General features: G+C 33.2%; 1 protein-coding gene across 3 annotated transcripts in view; it reads right to left on the bottom strand.

Annotated features, from left to right (window-relative positions):
- The window catches only part of LOC127278485 (uncharacterized), a 141,717-nt gene that overhangs the window by 98,119 nt on the left and 23,699 nt on the right, over nucleotides 1-19,899 (bottom strand). For all 3 annotated transcript variants that reach the window (XM_051300217.1, XM_051300220.1, XM_051300218.1), the window contains exons 2-4: nucleotides 7,610-7,872; nucleotides 7,477-7,533; nucleotides 7,089-7,412 (exon numbers count right to left, since the gene is read on the bottom strand). In XM_051300217.1, the coding sequence (XP_051156174.1) occupies nucleotides 7,089-7,412; nucleotides 7,477-7,533; nucleotides 7,610-7,872 (644 nt within the window). The remainder of the gene's footprint in view (nucleotides 1-7,088; nucleotides 7,413-7,476; nucleotides 7,534-7,609; nucleotides 7,873-19,899) is intronic.

The raw sequence follows: 19,899 nt of genomic DNA, 5'->3' as shown, positions 1-19,899 counted from the left end.
TTCCTGAAGTGGATCACCCGAATTAAAGATGTACTGTATTTGCTTAGATATAATGTTTATTTACTCTCCCTGCCATAACGCAGGGTTCGAGGCTCCAAATTCATATTTCCTTAAATCTAATTACAACATCCTTATTCTAATACAAACGCACTAATACAAAAAACAAAATAAAATTTCTTAATCTAACGCAATTCTTATTAACTACCCTAACGGTGCCTTAAAACCTCCAGTGCCAGGGCTTCCGTTTCCAGTTCTTTTCGCCCATTTCTGGTTTCGATCCCCTGAACGCCCACCCCTTAACTCCATCTCATTCAAACCCCATTTAAAACATCTTACATTCCATTCGCCTTTCTCCTTTCCTCCAGATCTTTCATCCATCTTCCGCCCTGCCCATTCTCATTCAAAATTCATCTTACTTTGACATCCACTCCACACCTATCATACTCTTCACTCTCACCCCTTGCACACCTTTCAAGCACATGCTCAAAATCCTCCACATTATACCCACACACTCTACACAATCTCTCTTCTCTATCCTTTCACCATCTTGTACCATCTGTTGTACTTTGAGTTCCCTATTTTTTCCCATCTTTCTCTTCTATCCATCTCCTTCCCATACCACCCTTCTCCGTATTTCCTCCCCTTCGCTAGCGCCCCCTCCCTCGTCTTTTCCCACTTCGACTTCTCTCGATTCCCACTAATCTCTCTCTCCACAACATACCTCCTACACCGCTGAGTTCATTCGTTTCCTTTTCCATGTCTTAACCTTACTTCAAACCCCCATGCTCTTCTTCTTTGTCTCACCAATATCCTTTCTCTGCCCACTTCCTCTCTCAACATGTACCCCGGACAGCTCGCACTCACACCCAACGTCCATCTCAAATACCTCTCACTCATACTTTCCACTCTTTTCCACTCCTTCCAACCCCATACTTCCACACCATAACACAACACCGACCACACTAGCACGTCAAACAATCATATTCTCTTTTTCCAATCATTCGTAAATCTCCTCTTCCCTATTCCCCACACTTGTCCCATTATCTTTCCCGCTTTCTCCACCCTACTGCTCACCTGCAAATCACGCGCACCATTACATCTGAACCAAAAACCTAAATAACAAAATTTATCCACTTCTTCTACCTCTCTACCATTCAACTTCCATACCTCCGCCACCCCACTCTTTCTTTTCCTGAATCTCACCATTTTCGTTTTTTCCACATTTATCCACAAATCTTTTGCTCTCACGTAGCTCTCAAATTCTTTCATCAACCATCGCATCCCACTTTCACTTTCAGCCAACAACACAACATCATCCGCGTACGCAAGCGAAAACATTCTTCCTGTACCCAACACTACTCCTCCCTTTCCTCTCTTTTTCATCCTCTCCTCCAAATCCACCATTAATAGAGTAAACAATAATGGACTCAGCGGGCAGCGCTGTAGTAGACCTCTTCCCATCCAGAACACTTCTCCTAATTCCTCCTCAACCCTTACCCTTGCCCTAACATCAGTATACAATTCTTTTACCCTCTCTATCAGTCCGTCCTCTATACCCCTCTCCTTTAGCATTTCCACAAGATCCTCCTGTTTACCGATGGGAACGCCGCTTTAAAATCCACAAATAACCCCAGTAATTTCCCTTTCTCCCTTTTTAAATTTCTGTTAATTAAATAATTTAGTGCAAATATATATATATATATATATATATATGATCCATCGTCCCCATCCCTTTTCTAAAACCAGCCTGATTGTGTGGTATTCCCCCCACCCTCTCAACGCTCTCTTCCAGCCTTTTCCTTCGAATTTCCCCATAAATTTTGTAACCCACCGGCATCAATGAGATCCCCCTATAGTCTTCCACTTTCTTCCCTTCTCCCTTTTTTACCAACGGTACTATTAACCCAAACTTCCAATCCTTTGGCCACCCCTCTCCTTTCCACACCTTATTTAAAATATCCAGCATTTCTCTTCTTACTACTCCCCCCCGTATTTCATACTCTCTGCTTCAATTTCATCCTGACCAGCTGCTTTGTTTCTTTTCAACCCAGATATCGCTGCTTCCACCTCCTCCATGCTTATCTCAGTAATCCCATCCTCTTGCCGCACTTTCCTTCTCTCACCCACCACTCTGATGTCCACTCCACCACTTAATCCTTTAAAGTATTTCGTCCATTCCCCCATTCCAATGCTCCTATCTACCATTTCTCTCCTAATTGTTTCCCTATTTATAACTTCCCACTCCCTTCCCTCTCTAACCACCTTTTCCACCTCTTCCATAAATCTTTTTCTCTCCTCCTCTATCTTATACTTCACCATCTTCCCATGATCTCTCTGCCTCCTCTTGTACTCTTCACTGCTGATTCTACCTTTCCTCCACTCTTTAATGTTTACCTTCATCCGATTCCTACTCGCAGCGCACTCCTCATCCCACCATCCTTTCCTTCTTTCTTCACTATCTATCTCCTGTCCCGTGTCCTTCTTTAGCTTTTCAATATTCTTCCTTACTCGTTATATTCTCTCATCGACCTTTTCTTCTTCTCTTCCTCTTATCCATTCCTCCTGCAACCTTCTTTCAAACAACTTTAATGTCACTGCACTCCATTTTCCCATCTTTACTTTCCCTTCTCTCCTCTCTTTTTTTCCTTTTTACATCTCTCTTGTATCCCTCCCTATCTCCACCGTTATCGGAAAGTGGTCTGAATCGATCTAATTACCTACCTCCATCCATATTATTTTCTCTCACCTTCTCTTCTGCCAAGACATAATCGATAACTGTATCCCCCCTCCCCATAAACGTAAATTCCCCCTCTTCATCCCCCTTTATATTTCCGTTGCAAATCGTCCAACCATAATCCTGAACCAACTCTATTAACCTCTTCCCCCTCACTATCCACCTCCTTGTGTCTGGACCTCCTTTCATATTTATTTGCTTCCTCGTTCCAATCCCCTCCTCTCAGCTCTTTAGTCCGTGCATTTAAATTCCCTCCCATTAGCACCAATCTGTTTTAACTATAATTAAGTATTAGCGATTAGCGGATTTGGAAAAGAAGCAGTTGAGAACGGAAGGAGAGAAAAGAAAAGATGTGATAAATGTAGAGAAGAGAGTGGAATGTCTGAAGTTGGAAGGTGTAGAGGATGGTATAAGGCAGAAAAGAGAGGGTACATACGGTGAAGGGTTGGAAGCGAAAGTAAGAGAATTAAGTAGGCAAGTAGAGCAGTTGGAGAGGTATGGTATTCCAAAGGTATGGTTGGTGCAGCTGGAGAGTGAAGAAGAGATAAGAAATGTAATGGAGAATAAGAAGAAGTTGAAGGGAAGACAGGAGAGAATAGACGAGGATAAGACATGGATGGAGAGAAAAAATGAGTGGCTGTTAAGAGATAAGGCGTGGGAGGAAAGAAGAAAGGGTAAGGTGGTAAGAGTGGGTAGGGAGTGTATATGGGTAGAGGGGGTAAGAGTTGCATTGGAGGAAATAAAGGCAGGAGCCGAAAGAAAGGAAGGTGTAGGGTTTGGAGTAACAGTGGAGAGCAAAGAGGCGTAAGGAGCAAAGGGAGTGTAAAAGTGGGGTTCTAGAATATTGGAGGATGGAAAAGTAAGGATGGAAGATTTTAGAAGGCGTTAGGGGGGTGGGATATGGTATTTTTGATGGAGACATGGGCAGAGAAAAAGGAGTGGGAGACAGTAAGAAGAAGGTTGCCAAAGGAGTACAAATGGAGTATGCAAGGGGCAAGAAGAGAGTGAAAAAGGGAGAAGTGCGGAAGATATGATATCAGAAGTGAGGATTGGGATTAAAGAGGTATGAAAGATAAAGAGGGGTGTATGATAAGGACTATTAAAATAGGCAGTATTTGCTTGGATATATAGAAATTTAAAACATTATTATGAGTTGAAAAACTGCCTCAAAGGATTTTTCAAAAAAATTAAATTTCTCAAACTTATAAACAATTGAAGTTTTTGGAAGTCTTAATTTAAAAAATAAATATCTTAGAACTAAGTGAACGGATCATTATAAAAATTGGTATACTTACACAGAAAATGATACAGTTTTAGTTGAAAAATTTGAAAATTAAAAATTTTTGATTTTTAATAATTGTTATTGCAAAATTAATTATTCATTTAAAAAATAAACCATGTTCTCGTTGTCGTAGAAAGTTGATCTAAAGTTTATTTGAAAAGGGAATTTCATGAGTATTCAAAAACCGTTTTAAAATTTAGTGGATCGCAATTAGCAAAAACGTTATCGCGTTTTTTGTACGGCGCTGCGTGTCTCTAGTGCTAGCACGAAGAATGTATTTTGCTCAAAAAGTATGGAAACTTATATAAATATAAGTAGAATTTCTGTTAAATGGCAATTCTATTAAGGGTATGTAAGCAAAGGACATTTTTTGTGGTTTGAAACTTTCTCTGAAATAAAATATAATTTCGGGTTAAAATTATGGACCAATGATTTTGTTTGGTACAAGGAATATCGCTACTCTTCACATTTACTATAACATAACATTCTCTTACATTTGAAATTGCAAGACTGGTAGCTTGCCTGGAACTGTAATTGAACATAATGCGTAAGAAGTCGTCATAAAAACCTTGACGTAGTTTGCAAAGAAAACAGAGGAGATCCTTTTTATTGATATAACGATGTCCCCCTGGTATATCGACGGGATTACAAAAGGTAAACAGTTCAAGATACTGATCTTTAGACACTCCACTAATCACTTTAAATTCATCATCATTTAAATGATTTTCATCGTTGAACTTATTAAAAGAACTTTCAATCACTCATTTACGAAGACCTTGCATAAAACGCTGCAGTTCACGAAAACAACAACAAACAAACAAGTATGAGAAGTTGTTTGGGACAAGACATTTAGTCTCATACACTGTGGGTCATTCTCCAGTATCTCTATTTCTCTAATTATTGTTACGTTACTTTATCGAACCATATCGATTGAAAGAACGATAATTACGGTAGTTACACTTACAATAATATCTGGTGGAGCCTATGGGCAAGATCTACTATGAAACACATTATCACTTTTACTAAAGTAAAAGTTCGCAGTACATTTACCTCAAAACAATGTTGTCTTCAGAATATTTACATATACACATATATACTATTCATATTCCTGGGAACACATGAACTACTTGAGGTGTCGAAAATGTAAACACACAACTATACAGGGTGTTCATTAAGTATGGAAAAGGTGACATATCTAAAAAAACATACATCTTAGAAAAAAATGACCAAAACAATAGTTGTTCAGAAAGAAGTTATTGGGCCTAGAAAAGTAGATAACTTCTTTCTGAGTAACTATTGTTTTCGTCATTTTTTTAAATTCAAGTCTCAAGTTAATTTTTAAATCTGAAAAGAATAAGACGTGCATATATATATATATAGTGACAACAAACAGATTGAATTTCTCTCTCCCAAACCGTCGTCTAAGTCACTTTTTTTCTCGAACTTCAAATAGCCCTAGCGGGAAAACCGACCCGGGAAGGAGGGGTATGTTCCAGAGAGCTTTTGTTCAGAATCACTTGAACTTGATTTTCCCAAAGTTACAGACAATTTTACCGAAATGGATTTTTAATGTATTTTGTGCGGGGTCCTTTCTTATTCCTTTTAACACGCTTTGAAAATTTTAAAGCTGGCGATTGAAAGGAATAGACATTTAAAATTTACTCTCCAAACATTTAATTTTTTTCTATTCGCTGCCAAAAAGTTTGAAAATAAAAAACTTTGCGCATTAAGAAAAATAAGAAGTTTGAATTCTTTTGAATTGACTTATCCGTACTGGGAATAGAAAAGAATTCATTTCATTGATATTTTGTTGCTCATTGGGGAATAGGGTTGTGTTAGAAATTCGCCTATTCAGAAGAATTAAAAGTTCTTGTTTTATGCTCAATTTCTGTAAACTTTCAATTCTTCTCTATTCCTTGCTTCTTACCGGGAACTTAAAAAAATATTTTTTAAAAACGGATCTTTGAAAGATTTTAAATTTTTTGCAAAATACTCAGAAAAGTGTCCTGATTCAAGATATGAAAGAAATTTTACAGTGAAAGAACTTTTGGGTTAAAGTGTGCTATGGACAAACGTGAATGGTCATTTTATTTTACGGCTCTATTTGTAGTCACATTTTGGGTCGTAATTGTGACCGTAAATACGGGCGTGATTACTATTTCATATTCACAAACGTATTAAGGGTCGTAATTGCGGTCATATTTATGGTCCTATGTAAGATCGTATTTACGGTCATTTTTTCTATAGGGCGACTACAAAATATACTACCCGTACATTAATTAAAAATTTATTATAACCATTTTTCCATATATTAGAATTGATTAATTTATAATTATTTAACCCCTTCGCAGTCTAGTGCAAAAGTCGTTTTTGGGTCAAAACGGCCCAAAAAAAATTTTCCAAAAAAATATATCATTGTATTTAAAATTTTTGGGGTCGCTAAATCCAAGTTTGAGGTGAAATTTAAAAAATTCAAAATGGAAATATATGCGCCATAGACTGTTAAGGGGATTATTGTGAAAGAAAGAAGAAAAAAGAATTTAAAACAAAATTACCACCGCAGTCATAATAACGCCAATGTTTCACACCAACCTAACTGAATGTACTTTAAAAAAATATTCATATTTGTAATTATGTCTTGTTTTTATTGTTAAGTAATTTTTAATAAAAAGGCAAATATTTTTTATTAACGTGATATGATTTTAATTTTTATGCAATATACCCAGTAGGTTTCAGAACATTATTTGGCGGACATGAAACGTTATAAAAACGTTCCTAAAAAGTCAAATGATATGTCCCAAAAGTTTAGGGATACCATGTCAGAAATCATCAAAAAGGTAAAAAAAATTTGCTAACAGCTTAGAAAATGGTGGGGGTAAAATAGGAGGAATTAAAAACTGTACAGTTAGGAATAATCATAAATGTTAGAAGTTGTGAGAGAGCAATGATGTCTTAAAAAATACAGCATCAATATTCACAGTATTGTCATATGTAATATCGATAGAATATTTTAGTTACAAATTTTTAATTTGAGACAATATACTATATTATCATTACTAAAATAATAAATACCTGAACAAATATTTTTAGCGTCACATCATTGTGAAGGTCTATTAATTCTGTCGTAATCAAACGTGCTTTAAAGATTGGTTTATTTTTATCATCGATGCTTTGACCAGACCATAGTAAATAAAAACCTTTGGTTTCGTCATTAACAGATTTTATGTTAAAAGTCACATTTTTATTTGATATGTCAATATCACGTGCCATGATAACTATCCCATGTGAATCAAAAGAATAATTTTTTAAAATTGGCATGCCTATTGTAAAATCGTAAGGAGCATTTAAGAATTCAGGGTTATGGTTATTAAAGTCCATTATTGGCTGAATTATTACCTAAAATAAAAAATTTATATAATTTAATTTCATTTTCAAGATTTTTAAAAACAAAGATACTCACAAGTTTTTGTTCAATTGAACATTGAAAAGATATCTTTATTTCAACAGCATCCACTGACTATAATATAATTAAAAATGATAGGAATTATCCACTTATTACTGGTTAAAAGAAACATGAAATTGAAAAATTTTACCTCATATTCTTCATAGTTAGCGAATTCATCAGTTAAATTTATTGACAGGTAATAAGAATGAGGATCTAAACTAATATTAAAATAATTATTATGGTTGGTATTGAATTGAAATTGCATTTTTTTAATATTTTTCGTCTTCAATGACCATAATAGTTTTTTTGAAGAATTATCATCAATAGCTGGTAAATATATTCCATTTAACCAATCATCTTCGGACATCTCATTTCCATCTTCTTTATAAATGATACATCTTCCATTGTCGTCTTTGAAAATCATTCATCAAAAACCAAAAATATACAAGTTATAAAAAAATTAAACAATAAACAAAATTTCTATAACACCTTTTGTCAAAATCTCGAATTAAAAGCAGTTTTTAAATAATTGAAGCTTAAAAAGAAGGGAAATCGTATTTTTTGTAACTAAGTAACTAAACTAACTCCCAGATAGTACAGAAACTTGCAGCAAGCTTGCGGTTAGGGTCTTTGGTTAGTGTCTGTCAAACCCGGGTTCAATTCCCAGTCCCCTCAAATTTTTTTCGAAAATTTTCTCGTTAGGTTTCCAAATGAAAATAAACAGGACATAATTAATAATAATAAACGTCACAAGAATTTTCAAATTTAAAAAAAAACAAATAAATTTTTTTTAAATTTAAAACGTATTTTTTAAAAATTGCAGCAACCTTTCCAGAAGCTTGTTGAAATTCTCCTGCAACCTTACGTAGCAAGCTTACAGCAATCATTCACGGAAAGCTTGCCGCAATCATTCTTAGTATGCTTGCAGCAATCTTTCATGGTAAGATTGCAGCAACCTTTCCTGGAAAGCTTACAGCAAGCTTTCACGGCAAGCTTGCCCTGGGTGGGACATTTCGCTAGCTCAGACAAGCTTGACAAGCTTGCACGGTGAACTTGCCGCAAGCTTGCTACAAGTTTCCGTGCTATCTGGCCTAACTCCACCACGCAAGTGTCATGAACAAGGCTACCAACTACAAATTTCATGTAATCACTGTCGTCATCTGTGACGTTAAATATCTCATTATTTTTACTTGGAATCTTTAATTGAACTAAATGTATTTTATTTTCTTAACAGTTCATTTTCATTTTTCATTTATTTATTGAATATATATGGGTAATTTTCCACAAACTCACAGAGGTGTGAAACCCTCATCCAGGTGGACAAAAGCACAAAAAAAAAGTTTAAAAATTGCAAGTTGAACTTGAAAATTAGTTAATTGGGTACTTAATCCATTCTGTAACGAAATTACAGGTTACTAAACTGCATACTTTCGTTCCCCAATCAGCACGAAAACTTGCCAGAAGCTTGCCGTGCAAGATTGCAGCGCAAACATGTAGCAAGTTTGGAAGAAGCAACAAAATGTCCTCTTACGGCAAGCTTGCAGGGCAACGTTGGCGCAAGCTTGCTGCAAGTTTGCAAAACTGAACGCGATGTGCAATAAATTTTGTAACCTTCAAAGCAGGGTGCCTTTTATGTTTATTCAATAACAAATTGTTTCGAAAATTTTTTTTTAGTATTATACAAGCTTGCAGGAAGCTTTCTGCAAGTTTGCTGCAAGCTTGCTTAACTACCTTGCCACAAGAGAACATTTTGTTGCTTGTACCAAACTTGCTACATGTTAGCACAGCAATTTTGCACGACAAACTTCCTGCAAGTTTGCTGCAAGTTTTCGTGCTTATTGGGTAGAGGAAAATTGCAGGCAAACATGTAGCAAGTTTAGTGCAAGCAACAAAATGTCCTCTTACCGCAAGCTCACAGGACAACTTTTTCGTAAGCTTGTATAATATTCAAAAAAAATTTTTAGGAACAATTTGTTTCTAAATAAACACAAAGGGCACCCTGTTGTGGAGGTTAAAAAATTTATCGCTCAGCTGTAGGAGCTTCCGTTTATAACTACGCATCATGTTAAGTTTTGCAAACTTGCAGCAAGCTTGCGCCAAAGTAGTTCTGCAAGCTTGTCGTAAGCGGACATTTTATTGCTTGCACCAAACTTGCTACAAGTTTGCACTGCAATCTTGCATATCTTGCACGGCAAGCATCCTGCAAGTTTAATTCAAGTTTTCGTGCTGATTGGGTATAAACTTTACAAATTTGTATTATAAGTCTATTCACTTGGTTCGGATAATTATTTTTAATACTTTCAAGAGTTCAGATAAGATCGATGTAAGCGATAAATTATTTTATCGTAATATTTCAATAAGTTTTTTGCTCCATGATTCTTCCTTTTCTTCCTATGATAACAATGCAGGTAAATAGTTAGAGATTCATATAAAAGCAAGTTTAGCTGCTACTATTTGCAACTTTGTTCTGAAACTTTAATTGAGTGACACAAAATGCAGGAAAACTCATAAAAATGCAAAAGTGTCTACTACCCAGATAGCGAAATGCGCTTACAGTATCAGACATGTAGCTAGCACGCGTGCCATTTAACCCGCACGCGTGCTCTCACTGGACCAAACAGATGCGTCCTCATATGCGACACATGTGAGTCGCACGCTTGAGGGTCGCATGCATGATGGTCAAAGAAGTTTAGATCATATTCTATTACTAATTTAAGTTAAAACAAATATAATATATTACGTGATGCTGAAATGTAGAAATTGTCGTTAAACTCCAATATTAGACAAATTAATATACTTGTACTGTAAACTTTAAACTGTCAATTATAAAAGAGTTACAGATTTCTAAATAAATAAACGCGTTTTGACCCCAGTGACCTGTAATGTCGTGAAAGAAATAAACGATATATATTCAAATACGAGTTTAATTATAAGCAATTAAAATGAGAAGTTACAAGTATGGCTGGTTAGAGAATACTGAAATATATAAAGATTCATTAACACTAGCGTACTCTATATTCAGGAAATGGAAACAATTAAATATATTTTCGTTCAACATACTACATGACCCATACAAGAATACAAAGAATTTTCTGCGCATTTTACAATAGTTTTGGTGCCATATACGCGAATTCTACAAATAACTTGTTTTGGAAAAAACACTAACTTCCATTTTAATTTGGTTAAAGTCAATCTGTCATTTTAACAATTTATTTATTTATAACAACAAAAATCTTAAATTAAAAAAGGTGTAAAAATGACATACTATTGTTTTTTTTAACATTTCCAATAAATTAATGTAAAATGACGTAGAAATTTAGACATAATTTAAAAAAATTGTTAAATTCATCAAATTGATGTATTTTTGAAAATTTCCTAAAGATTTATTTGCAAACTTCGGAAACTTTAATTGCAAAGTTTAGAGAAAATTGTACAAAGATTTAAATGTCCAAAATGAGTAAATGTTTGGCGTAAAACTTGACGGAAGATTTAAATTAAATTTTCCAGAAATTTTCGACGCGAAAATTGAGTGAAGATTTAAATTAAAGTTTCGTGAAATGTTTGGCGTAAAAGTTGACTAAAAATTTAAATTAAATATTTATTAAAAATTTATACCGAAAGTTGAGTGAAAATGTAATTTAAATATTCAGTCAATTTTTGTGACGAACATTTCCTAAAAATTTAAATTAAATTTTCAGAAAAGGTTGGACGAAAATATTTGTAAAAAATACAAAAATAATATTTAAGAAGTATTAATATTATTATTAATATTAATAATAATAATAATAATAATACATAGATAGATAGATAGATAGATAGATCTTTATTATTATTATTATTATCAATAAAAAAAATTTACTATCTGGGATTAAAAATAAAATAAATAATATACAAACATTGTTGCTCTGCTTTGATTCACATTGAATCAAGCACTGCATGCTTGTTGATCAAGAACTTTTGAAAACAAATTATGGGGTGCTGGGGATTGAACCTACATTCGCCGCGCGCTAGCTAAAGACCCTAACCACTACACTACAGATATCTGGCTGAAAAAAAAATCTTCCACACACTCTACAACTTACTGATAGACAAGTGATCCTACTTATCGACTCAAAAGTCGATAATATAAAGTTGTAGAGTGTGTGGAAGATTTTTTTTTCAGCCAGATATCTGTAGTGTAGTGGTTAGGGTCTTTAGCTAGCGCGCGGCGAATGTATGTTCAATCCCCAGCACCCCATAATTTGTTTTCAAAAGTTCTTGCTCAACAAGCATGCAGTGCTTGATTCAATGTTGATTCAATGTTGATTCAATTGCAAATAACAAAAGGTACATATGAACCGATCGCCGGAAAGACGGCATACGTCGATTTAAGACATTTTGAGATATGTTAAATTTAAGATTCATTTGTAAGTTATAATTCAAGGTATTATTATCGAAAATTTTTTTCTTTTACAAAGGTTTACTATCGGTCAACTAATTTTGTCACATATTTTCACAATCACTACCGCAATTTATTTCAGTAATTCATTTTTTTTATTTTTCACAAATATATCCGGATGATATTGCCTAAATATGTATTTTTAACAATTTAGAAATATTTCTTTTCGATATTTCTAGAATTTTAATGAATAATCGTTTCAAAATATTTCACTTAAAAATTTGTAACATATTTCATTTTTTTATTTTGCAAATATTAAAAAATAATATATCAGTAATTTTTCATCCTCACATTTCCTGAACATTTCGCTGAAATTTTTCGTACAATCGGAACTGCAATATTTCTTATAGGCGGACATTTCATTGCTTGCATCAAAATTACATGGACCTTTCATTGAAATATTTCGAATCTTTCCATGAAATATTCAGGACAAATTCAGGAAATTTTATTTGCTGTGTGGGTTCAGGTTATTTTGATAATTAATTTACTTCCATATTCTCTAAAAATATTTGGTATTCCTATTTTTATAATTAGAAAATGTGCATTAAGGTTGTCCAGTAACTCTTGAAAACATACAAAACCTACACGAATTTTTTTTGAATTTTTCTCTCTTTTAACCCTTTCATGGCCAGTGGGACACATACGTCCCACCTACTTCAAAAAATCATAACTTTCTTAAAACTTAATCGATTAACTCCACTAAGATCTCATTTTGAAGGGGAGGGATAGAGTAACAAATGTAAATACATGTATTTTTTTAAAAAACTACCCTCTTTGAAATACACCCCTTCAAAAAACCCGAAAAATGAGAAAAATGAAAAAACAGGTATAATTTCAGAAGAAATTTTTTTTTTCAGGCTTTCATAGTAACATATGTTTAAAAATATTGCAACCTTTGTAAAAAAAAATTAATATTAAAAATTCAACCCGAGGGTGCAGAAAAATAACTAAAACTACCCCTAAAAACCAAAACCTTTAAAAATTAATAAATTCGCTTGAAAATTGTTACTTGGGGGTTTTCGGGGTCGCTGATTACGAATCCGATGTCCGTTTTCAAAAATTCAAAATGGCGGATCCAAAATGGCGACCGATAATTATAAAAATTTACTAGATTCCCGTGAAACTTATCACTCGGGGGTTTTCGGGGTCGCTGATTACGAATCCGATGTCCGTTTTCAAAAATTCAAAATGGCGGAACCAAAATGGCGACCGATAATTATAAAAATTTACTACATTCGCGTGAAACTTATCACTCGGGGGTTTTCGGGGTCGCTGATTACGAATCCGATGTCCGTCTTTAAGAATTCAAAATGGCGGATCCAATATGGCGACCGATAAATATAAAAATTCACTAGATTCATGTGAAACTTGTCACTTGGGGGGTTTTCGGGGTCGCTGATTACGAATCCGATATCAGATTTAGAAAATTGAAAATGGCGGATCCAATATGGCGGACGAAATGATTAACTTTCATTAGATTCATCTGAAACTTATTACTCAGGGGTTTTCGGGGTCGATAATTACGAATATGATGTCAGTTTTTAAAATTGCAAAATAATGCTGGTGTCATTATTGCCTATTAATTTTGTAGCTTTTAGTGCCTGTTGTTAGGAGTTTAGTATGAAAATGAAAATTACAGACCCAGGCTCAATCGGTGAGGTAGTGGGAGAACGCTACACAGAGAAAACGAAACGACGCGCTGATTGCCTTATAACAGCAGTTCCACATGGGAGCTTCTTTGCTACTGTCGTACCCCCCCCTTTCATTTACCCAATGCACTCCCCTCTACGCCATCGTGGAGGGGAGTGCATTGAGTATGTACTCAATGCATTTCTCAATATGATAATAATCAGTGAAAATTATTTTTTTGATTGTTGAAAACTGAATTCAGTATCTTATAACTTATAAATTAGGGGTGGATTTCAAGGGTAGGGGGTGAGTTTATTATTATTATCCATATCTGTGAAACATTGAAATACTTTTTTACAATTCAGAAGCACTTAGAATCCATATAATTTTTTTCATTTATTCACAAAAACATTTATCATTAAGGGGTGGTTATTTGACTTAAGGGTTGTTTTTCAGGGGTTGTTTATATTCAGTATTAATACTTAGTTATCATAGAAAATTTTTTTTTTCATATTTTCGAAAATCAGTGAAAATTATTTTTTTGATTGTTCCAAACTGAGAATAGTTATGAATTAGGGGTGGGCTTCAAGGGTAGGGGGTGAGTTTATTATTATTATTATTATCTATGTCTGTGTAACTTTCAAATAATTGTTTATAATTTAGAAGCAATTAGAATCTATAGATTTTTTTTAATCATTTACAAAAACTTTCACCGTCAAGGAATGATTATTTGACTTTAAGGGTGTTTTCAAGGGGTTATTGATCCTTTTCAATTTTTAAGCAACCAGGCAATGTTTATAAATAAATAAAAAGTAGATAAGAGCTGAAAAATATTTAATTCATCAATTTGGTTAAATATCAGTTTTTTTGGGGTAGTAATGTACCGTGGGGGTGGTTTTAAGGGGTGAGACATGTTAAAAAAAATTTTTTTCTCATACTGAATACTTTAGTAATTAAATCTAATATACATTATAAGCCTAAAGTAACGACAAAAAACTCGGCCATTAAAGGGTTAAATCCCTAAAATCATCTTTAATTTTAAAACAAACTTTTACATCATAATCTGAAATTTTATATATTTATTATTTTAAATATCAAAAGTCTGATTTTAACAATAATGAATTTTAAAAATTGTAAATTTTTGATTCCTAAACGTGGTATACTTTCCGTTTTAACCCTTAAACGCCGGGACGAACGCTTTTTTTAGATGAACTATCAAATCTGGATTGCAAAAGAAATTGTCAAAATAGATATGATAGTTATCTAACTTTTTGGGAATAGTATTAAACAGTAGGTCTTGCAACATATTCAGTACAACTCGACTTCCTAAAGCACATGAATTTAAATTACTAGAAGTTTTGGAATTTTTCCCACAATAAATGTCAGTTTTGAATAAAAAGCCATCGGCGCCGCACAAACCCCACATTTTTACTCCGAAACTGACTGGTTTGTTTCGAATATATTGCTTTATATTCAAACGACCGTAGAATTTCACCATCATTTCATCTACTGATAGTGCTGTTTCGAAAAAGCCAAAGGATGTAATTGTTTTTACAAACAAATCCAAAATAGCTCGAACTCGACAGGCTGGGTCATTGGGATCTTTATCTTTAACTTTAGCAAGTTTGTTTTGATTTGTAAAAATCGATCACGAGGTATTGTTGAACTAACTATAGGACATTCAAGTAGCATACTTTTTGACCAATAATCTCTTTCTCGTCTCCTTGTGTTAAAAGTAGTCAAAATTATTATTCCCAAGAATGCGTTTAGCTCCCGCAATGTAATATGCAGACCATTTTCGCATGAGGTAGAGATAATATAATTTTTTATTTCATTGGAAAAAATAGTTTCAAAAAGTTCTACTGGAGAACAGTTACGGATCCTTTTATTTTGTACATCTGTTAGTACATACGGATTTTCCCGTACACGATTATTAGTCTTTTCCCCAGAGACCCAGTTATATACGTGATCTTGGTCCAGTTTTTTTTGTGTACTAGAGTAACTTTCATAAACTGTCCTGTAAGACAGGATCGCATTATCACTTGGAGATAAGTCAACTTCATTGCCATCATCACTGTCTGCTTCAGATTTAACATCTGAACTTATTGAATCCGGTAAAAGTACAAGATCAATATGACTGTCACTCTCAAAGAGCTCAGTTGACTCCAGTTGTATAATTTTAGATGAAGAGGTTGCATTAGAACGCCTTTTTTAGGTGGCATTTTCAATTACTTGAAATTAATAGTAAAATAAAATAAATAAGGAAACAAATAACAATTGAATATACTCACCAATAAAAAAGGAATACTCGATGTGCTTACCAATAAGAATGCAACTAAATTCAAAAAACGAGTTATCCAGGAAACGCCAAAGAGAGTATAATTCAATAAAAGAACAAACAATCAAGTTGTGAAAGAACTGACATTTGATGGATGTTGTAAAAAAGTTAAAAACAAATATAATACAATGATGCTGAATAACAGTCAGCCCATTGCAGTTGTATGGAAAACTATATTCTTTTGCACTTGTCAATGAAGTAAGAAAGGTAACATGTTTCTAAAGGAAATGAAATTTAATGTTGTTGTAAGAGAAATGACAACTAACTGCAAAGGCTAAAAGATAGACAATGAATTCAGCTAAATGAATGCAGTAAGAAATATGTAATGTTTCTGAAGAAAATGCAATCCAATTTTGTTGTAAAACAAAAATGTGGTTGAAAGGCATAACAGCACAACTGCATTTGTCACGATTTTGAGAAAAATGAGTTTTAATATTCATTTAGCTCTGTCAATTCAGAAAATCAACGGATGTGCTTGGTATTCGGCATTTAGTCTCATTATTTAATGTATTTTTAAAATACGTTTATCACATTTTATAAAACGCACGAATTCATATGAAATTTAATATATTCTTAGTCAAATTGAAAGTTTTTTTGCAGTTATGTGTTTATGCTGTTAAAGTTTAAATATGTAACCAACTTCACTCTATTTTTCATGTCATAATAAATTGTCAAAATGGATTTAATAGCGACGTACGAATCTAAGTCTGAAACAAATATATTTGAAGGAGATGATTATAATAAAGGCAAAAGAATAAAATTATTATTTATGTTTATTGTATCTATGAAAAAAATTAAAGGAATATTTTTTAAAAATAGGTTATAAAATTGGTTAGGTTTTATGTTTACATTTCCGTAATTTCTCAAATTTAATATTTTTTGTGAAGATATTGAGAAGTATGAAGATACCTGTGATTCAAAAGAATTAATGAAAAGAGAAAATCGAAAAATTAGTCAAAGTAATAAAAAATTTCATTTTTTCTGAAATTCCTTATTATAAGATAAAAGTAAATAATAAATAAATAAATAATATTTTTAGTTTAAAATATTACTTTAATTTTGTAGATTACGTCAATTGTTTTTTTATTCTGAATGCAGTTATGCGCTTATGCCTATCGCCTATTGCCAAAAGTGCAGTTATGCGATTAGGTTTTTCATCATTTTCTACTTAAATAGTTACATAAATGATTTTTCAACTATGAATCTTTGGAAAGCATTACTAAATGTACTAGAATCTGGTGTTATCTCAAATTTGATAAAAATGTCAGTTATGCTGTTATGCCTTTCAACCACAGAAATGACAACTGACTAAAAATAAACTGACTTACAATGAATTTATTCATTTAGCTGAATGCATTGTCTTTCTTTTGGTTTTTGCACTCAGTTGTTATTCTGCAATTTTTGACCGCCATATTGGATCCGCCATTTTGAATTTTTTAAATATGACTTGAGATTCGTAATTAGCGACCCCAAAAACCCCCGAGTAGCAAGTTTCAAGTTAATCCAATCCATTTCAAAAATATCGACCACCATATTGGATCCACCATTTTTAATTTTTTGCAATCTGACTTTATATTTATGATTCGCGACTCAAAAAACATGCATGTACTCATTTTCATATAGATAAAAGGAGAATTAGAGGAAGCGTCCATAGGGTGTCAATTTTTAAAAAAAAATTCTGTTGCCGCCATTTTGGATCCGCCATCTTGAAATTTTTAAATGGATGGTCCATCATTTTGAAGCTTGGATATTGTGGACGCGATATTTTAAGGTGAAAAATTTTTCTGATTACTGGTTACATGGAAAAAAATCATTTTTGAATGAAAAATGTGAAAAATTTCCATTTTTTTCCAAAAAAGTAGCCATAACTTTTTGGAATTTTCTTTTTTTGCAATTTTGATGACAGATTTTGAAAGAGCGATAAAAAATACGCAAGAAAATGTTATCCAAAAAATTTTCTTCATGTCTAATAACAAAAATAATTAACGTTGAAAATGCTTGAAAAAATTACACTTGTTTATTACAAAAACTGTGTTTTACAAGAGGAGGTTACGCACAAAGACAGGAATAAAATAAAATAAGGCCTAAATTCCACTATAAATATAAAATAACTATTAAGATCTGACTAAATGTGTATTAAAAATGATACGTAAAGCATTAACAATTCTCTTAAGAGTTAAACAATCACAAGAAGATGAGGAAAAATTGAGGAAAAATCTTGATAAGGCTGCCTGGTTATAGGATCAAATAAATGAGTATTTGCTGGACAATTCAATAATATATGATACAAGTCAACGTTGTCTAAATTGCAAGAGGTGCATACTTTATCGATTTGAAAAGAGTATTTTTTGCGATCAAAGATAACTCGTGAAACATAAATATTAAGCAGTCTAATTTGAGCAAAAAACTTTTTAAAAAAGATAGGCTTTTTTATAAGCAAATATCGTTGCGTTCCTGGTTGTAACGTGAGCCGAGGATATAATACAAGACTTGTAGATTTTTGACAACGATCCATATCCCGCTATTTGAGGTGAAATGCAAATTTTTCGAGAACAAACTTACTGTCAATTTGAAAAGACTCAGGGGTCATGTCCTTCCATATATCAAGCAATCCACATGGCTCAAAAAAATACAATTTCAATTGAGTAAACCAGTTAAAATTATTTTCAAGCTCTGATTTTACCAACTTTATCAATCTAACCATGCACTGTCTTGGGTACCGAGAAACGTCCATACTAAAAGTTTTATTTAACCAAGCCAGTGGCAACTTAAATACTACATAAGAAATGTGCAAAGAGACAGTTTCCAATCTGACCGCGTAATCCGGAGTACACAAAGGAAGATTCAGCAGTCTCTTAAAAAAGGACAGCCGAACCCCCTACATGCACTCCAAAAAACCCAGACCCCAAATCTGACAACCATATAACAAAACACTCTTAGAAAGACTATCAAATAATTTGGAACAGGACTCCCATGAATCTATTCTGACAATATGTATTAAATTCAGCACTGAACCCACCGATGTGTTCACCGCACTAATTGCGTTATTTGCCGCAGGTGCAAAAGAGCACGAGTTGTGAAATGGTATCCCTAAGTAAGTGTATTGTTTTACAACTTCAATACGCTCATCGACGAATTCAACGGATTTAAGTCTTTTTGCCTTGGAATTGCCTGATCTAGTAAATGTTACTATTTTAGTTTTATCAATATTAACAATAAGCTTATTCTTTTCACAATATGAACGTAGAGCACAAAGTTTCCTATTCAATTCAGTCAGCGTATCAGCGAGTATTATAAAATCATCAGCGTAATCTAGCATAATAATTTGTGATTTATTATTAATAGAAATACCTCTACATCCATGCTCAATAAAATAATTTTCAATATCCGAGATCAATAATATAAAGAGTAAGGGACTTAACACTTCACCCTGTAAAACTCCTTGTGTGACCCTTACTTTATCTGTAAAGCCTTTGTTAGTTTTAATACAATTAAATGCGGACGAATAAAAATCAATCAAAATATTTATAATTTTCGAGCTAAGTCCTAATGAGTATAACTTATTCCAAAGTAACTGGTGACAAACCGAGGGAAAAGCCCCTTAAAATCAACAAAAATCGCATAAACAACCGATCTCGGGGTACTCAGGTGGATCTGAATAACAGACAATAAATTAAATAAATTATCTAAACAACTCCTATTCTTTCTGAAGCCAACCTGAAACTCCGGGATCAACTGTAAGGATTCTGCCCACGTTACAAGACGATCACAAATAAATTGCGTAAAAATTTTGGCTAAAGAACTGACTAGAGTAATAGTTCTGAAATTTTCCGGATCACTAAAATTACCTTTTTTATGCAACATAAATGTAGTAAGATTACCCCAGTCTTTTGGCACTTTTTCTAACATTAAAACTTTATTAAAAAACTGAATAATATATAACAGCCAGTTTTGAGGTAAATTTTTAAAAAAGTCATTATTAATATAATCTAACCCGGGGGCCTTTCCACTCTTACATTTCGCTAAACCTTTA

This window comes from Leptopilina boulardi, unplaced genomic scaffold, assembly GCF_019393585.1.
Source record: "Leptopilina boulardi isolate dan_hultmark-lab unplaced genomic scaffold, ZJU_Lbou_2.1 LbouV2_204, whole genome shotgun sequence".
Classification (NCBI taxonomy): Eukaryota; Metazoa; Arthropoda; class Insecta; order Hymenoptera; family Figitidae; genus Leptopilina; species Leptopilina boulardi.
This window is presented reverse-complemented; position numbering and strand designations above follow the sequence as displayed.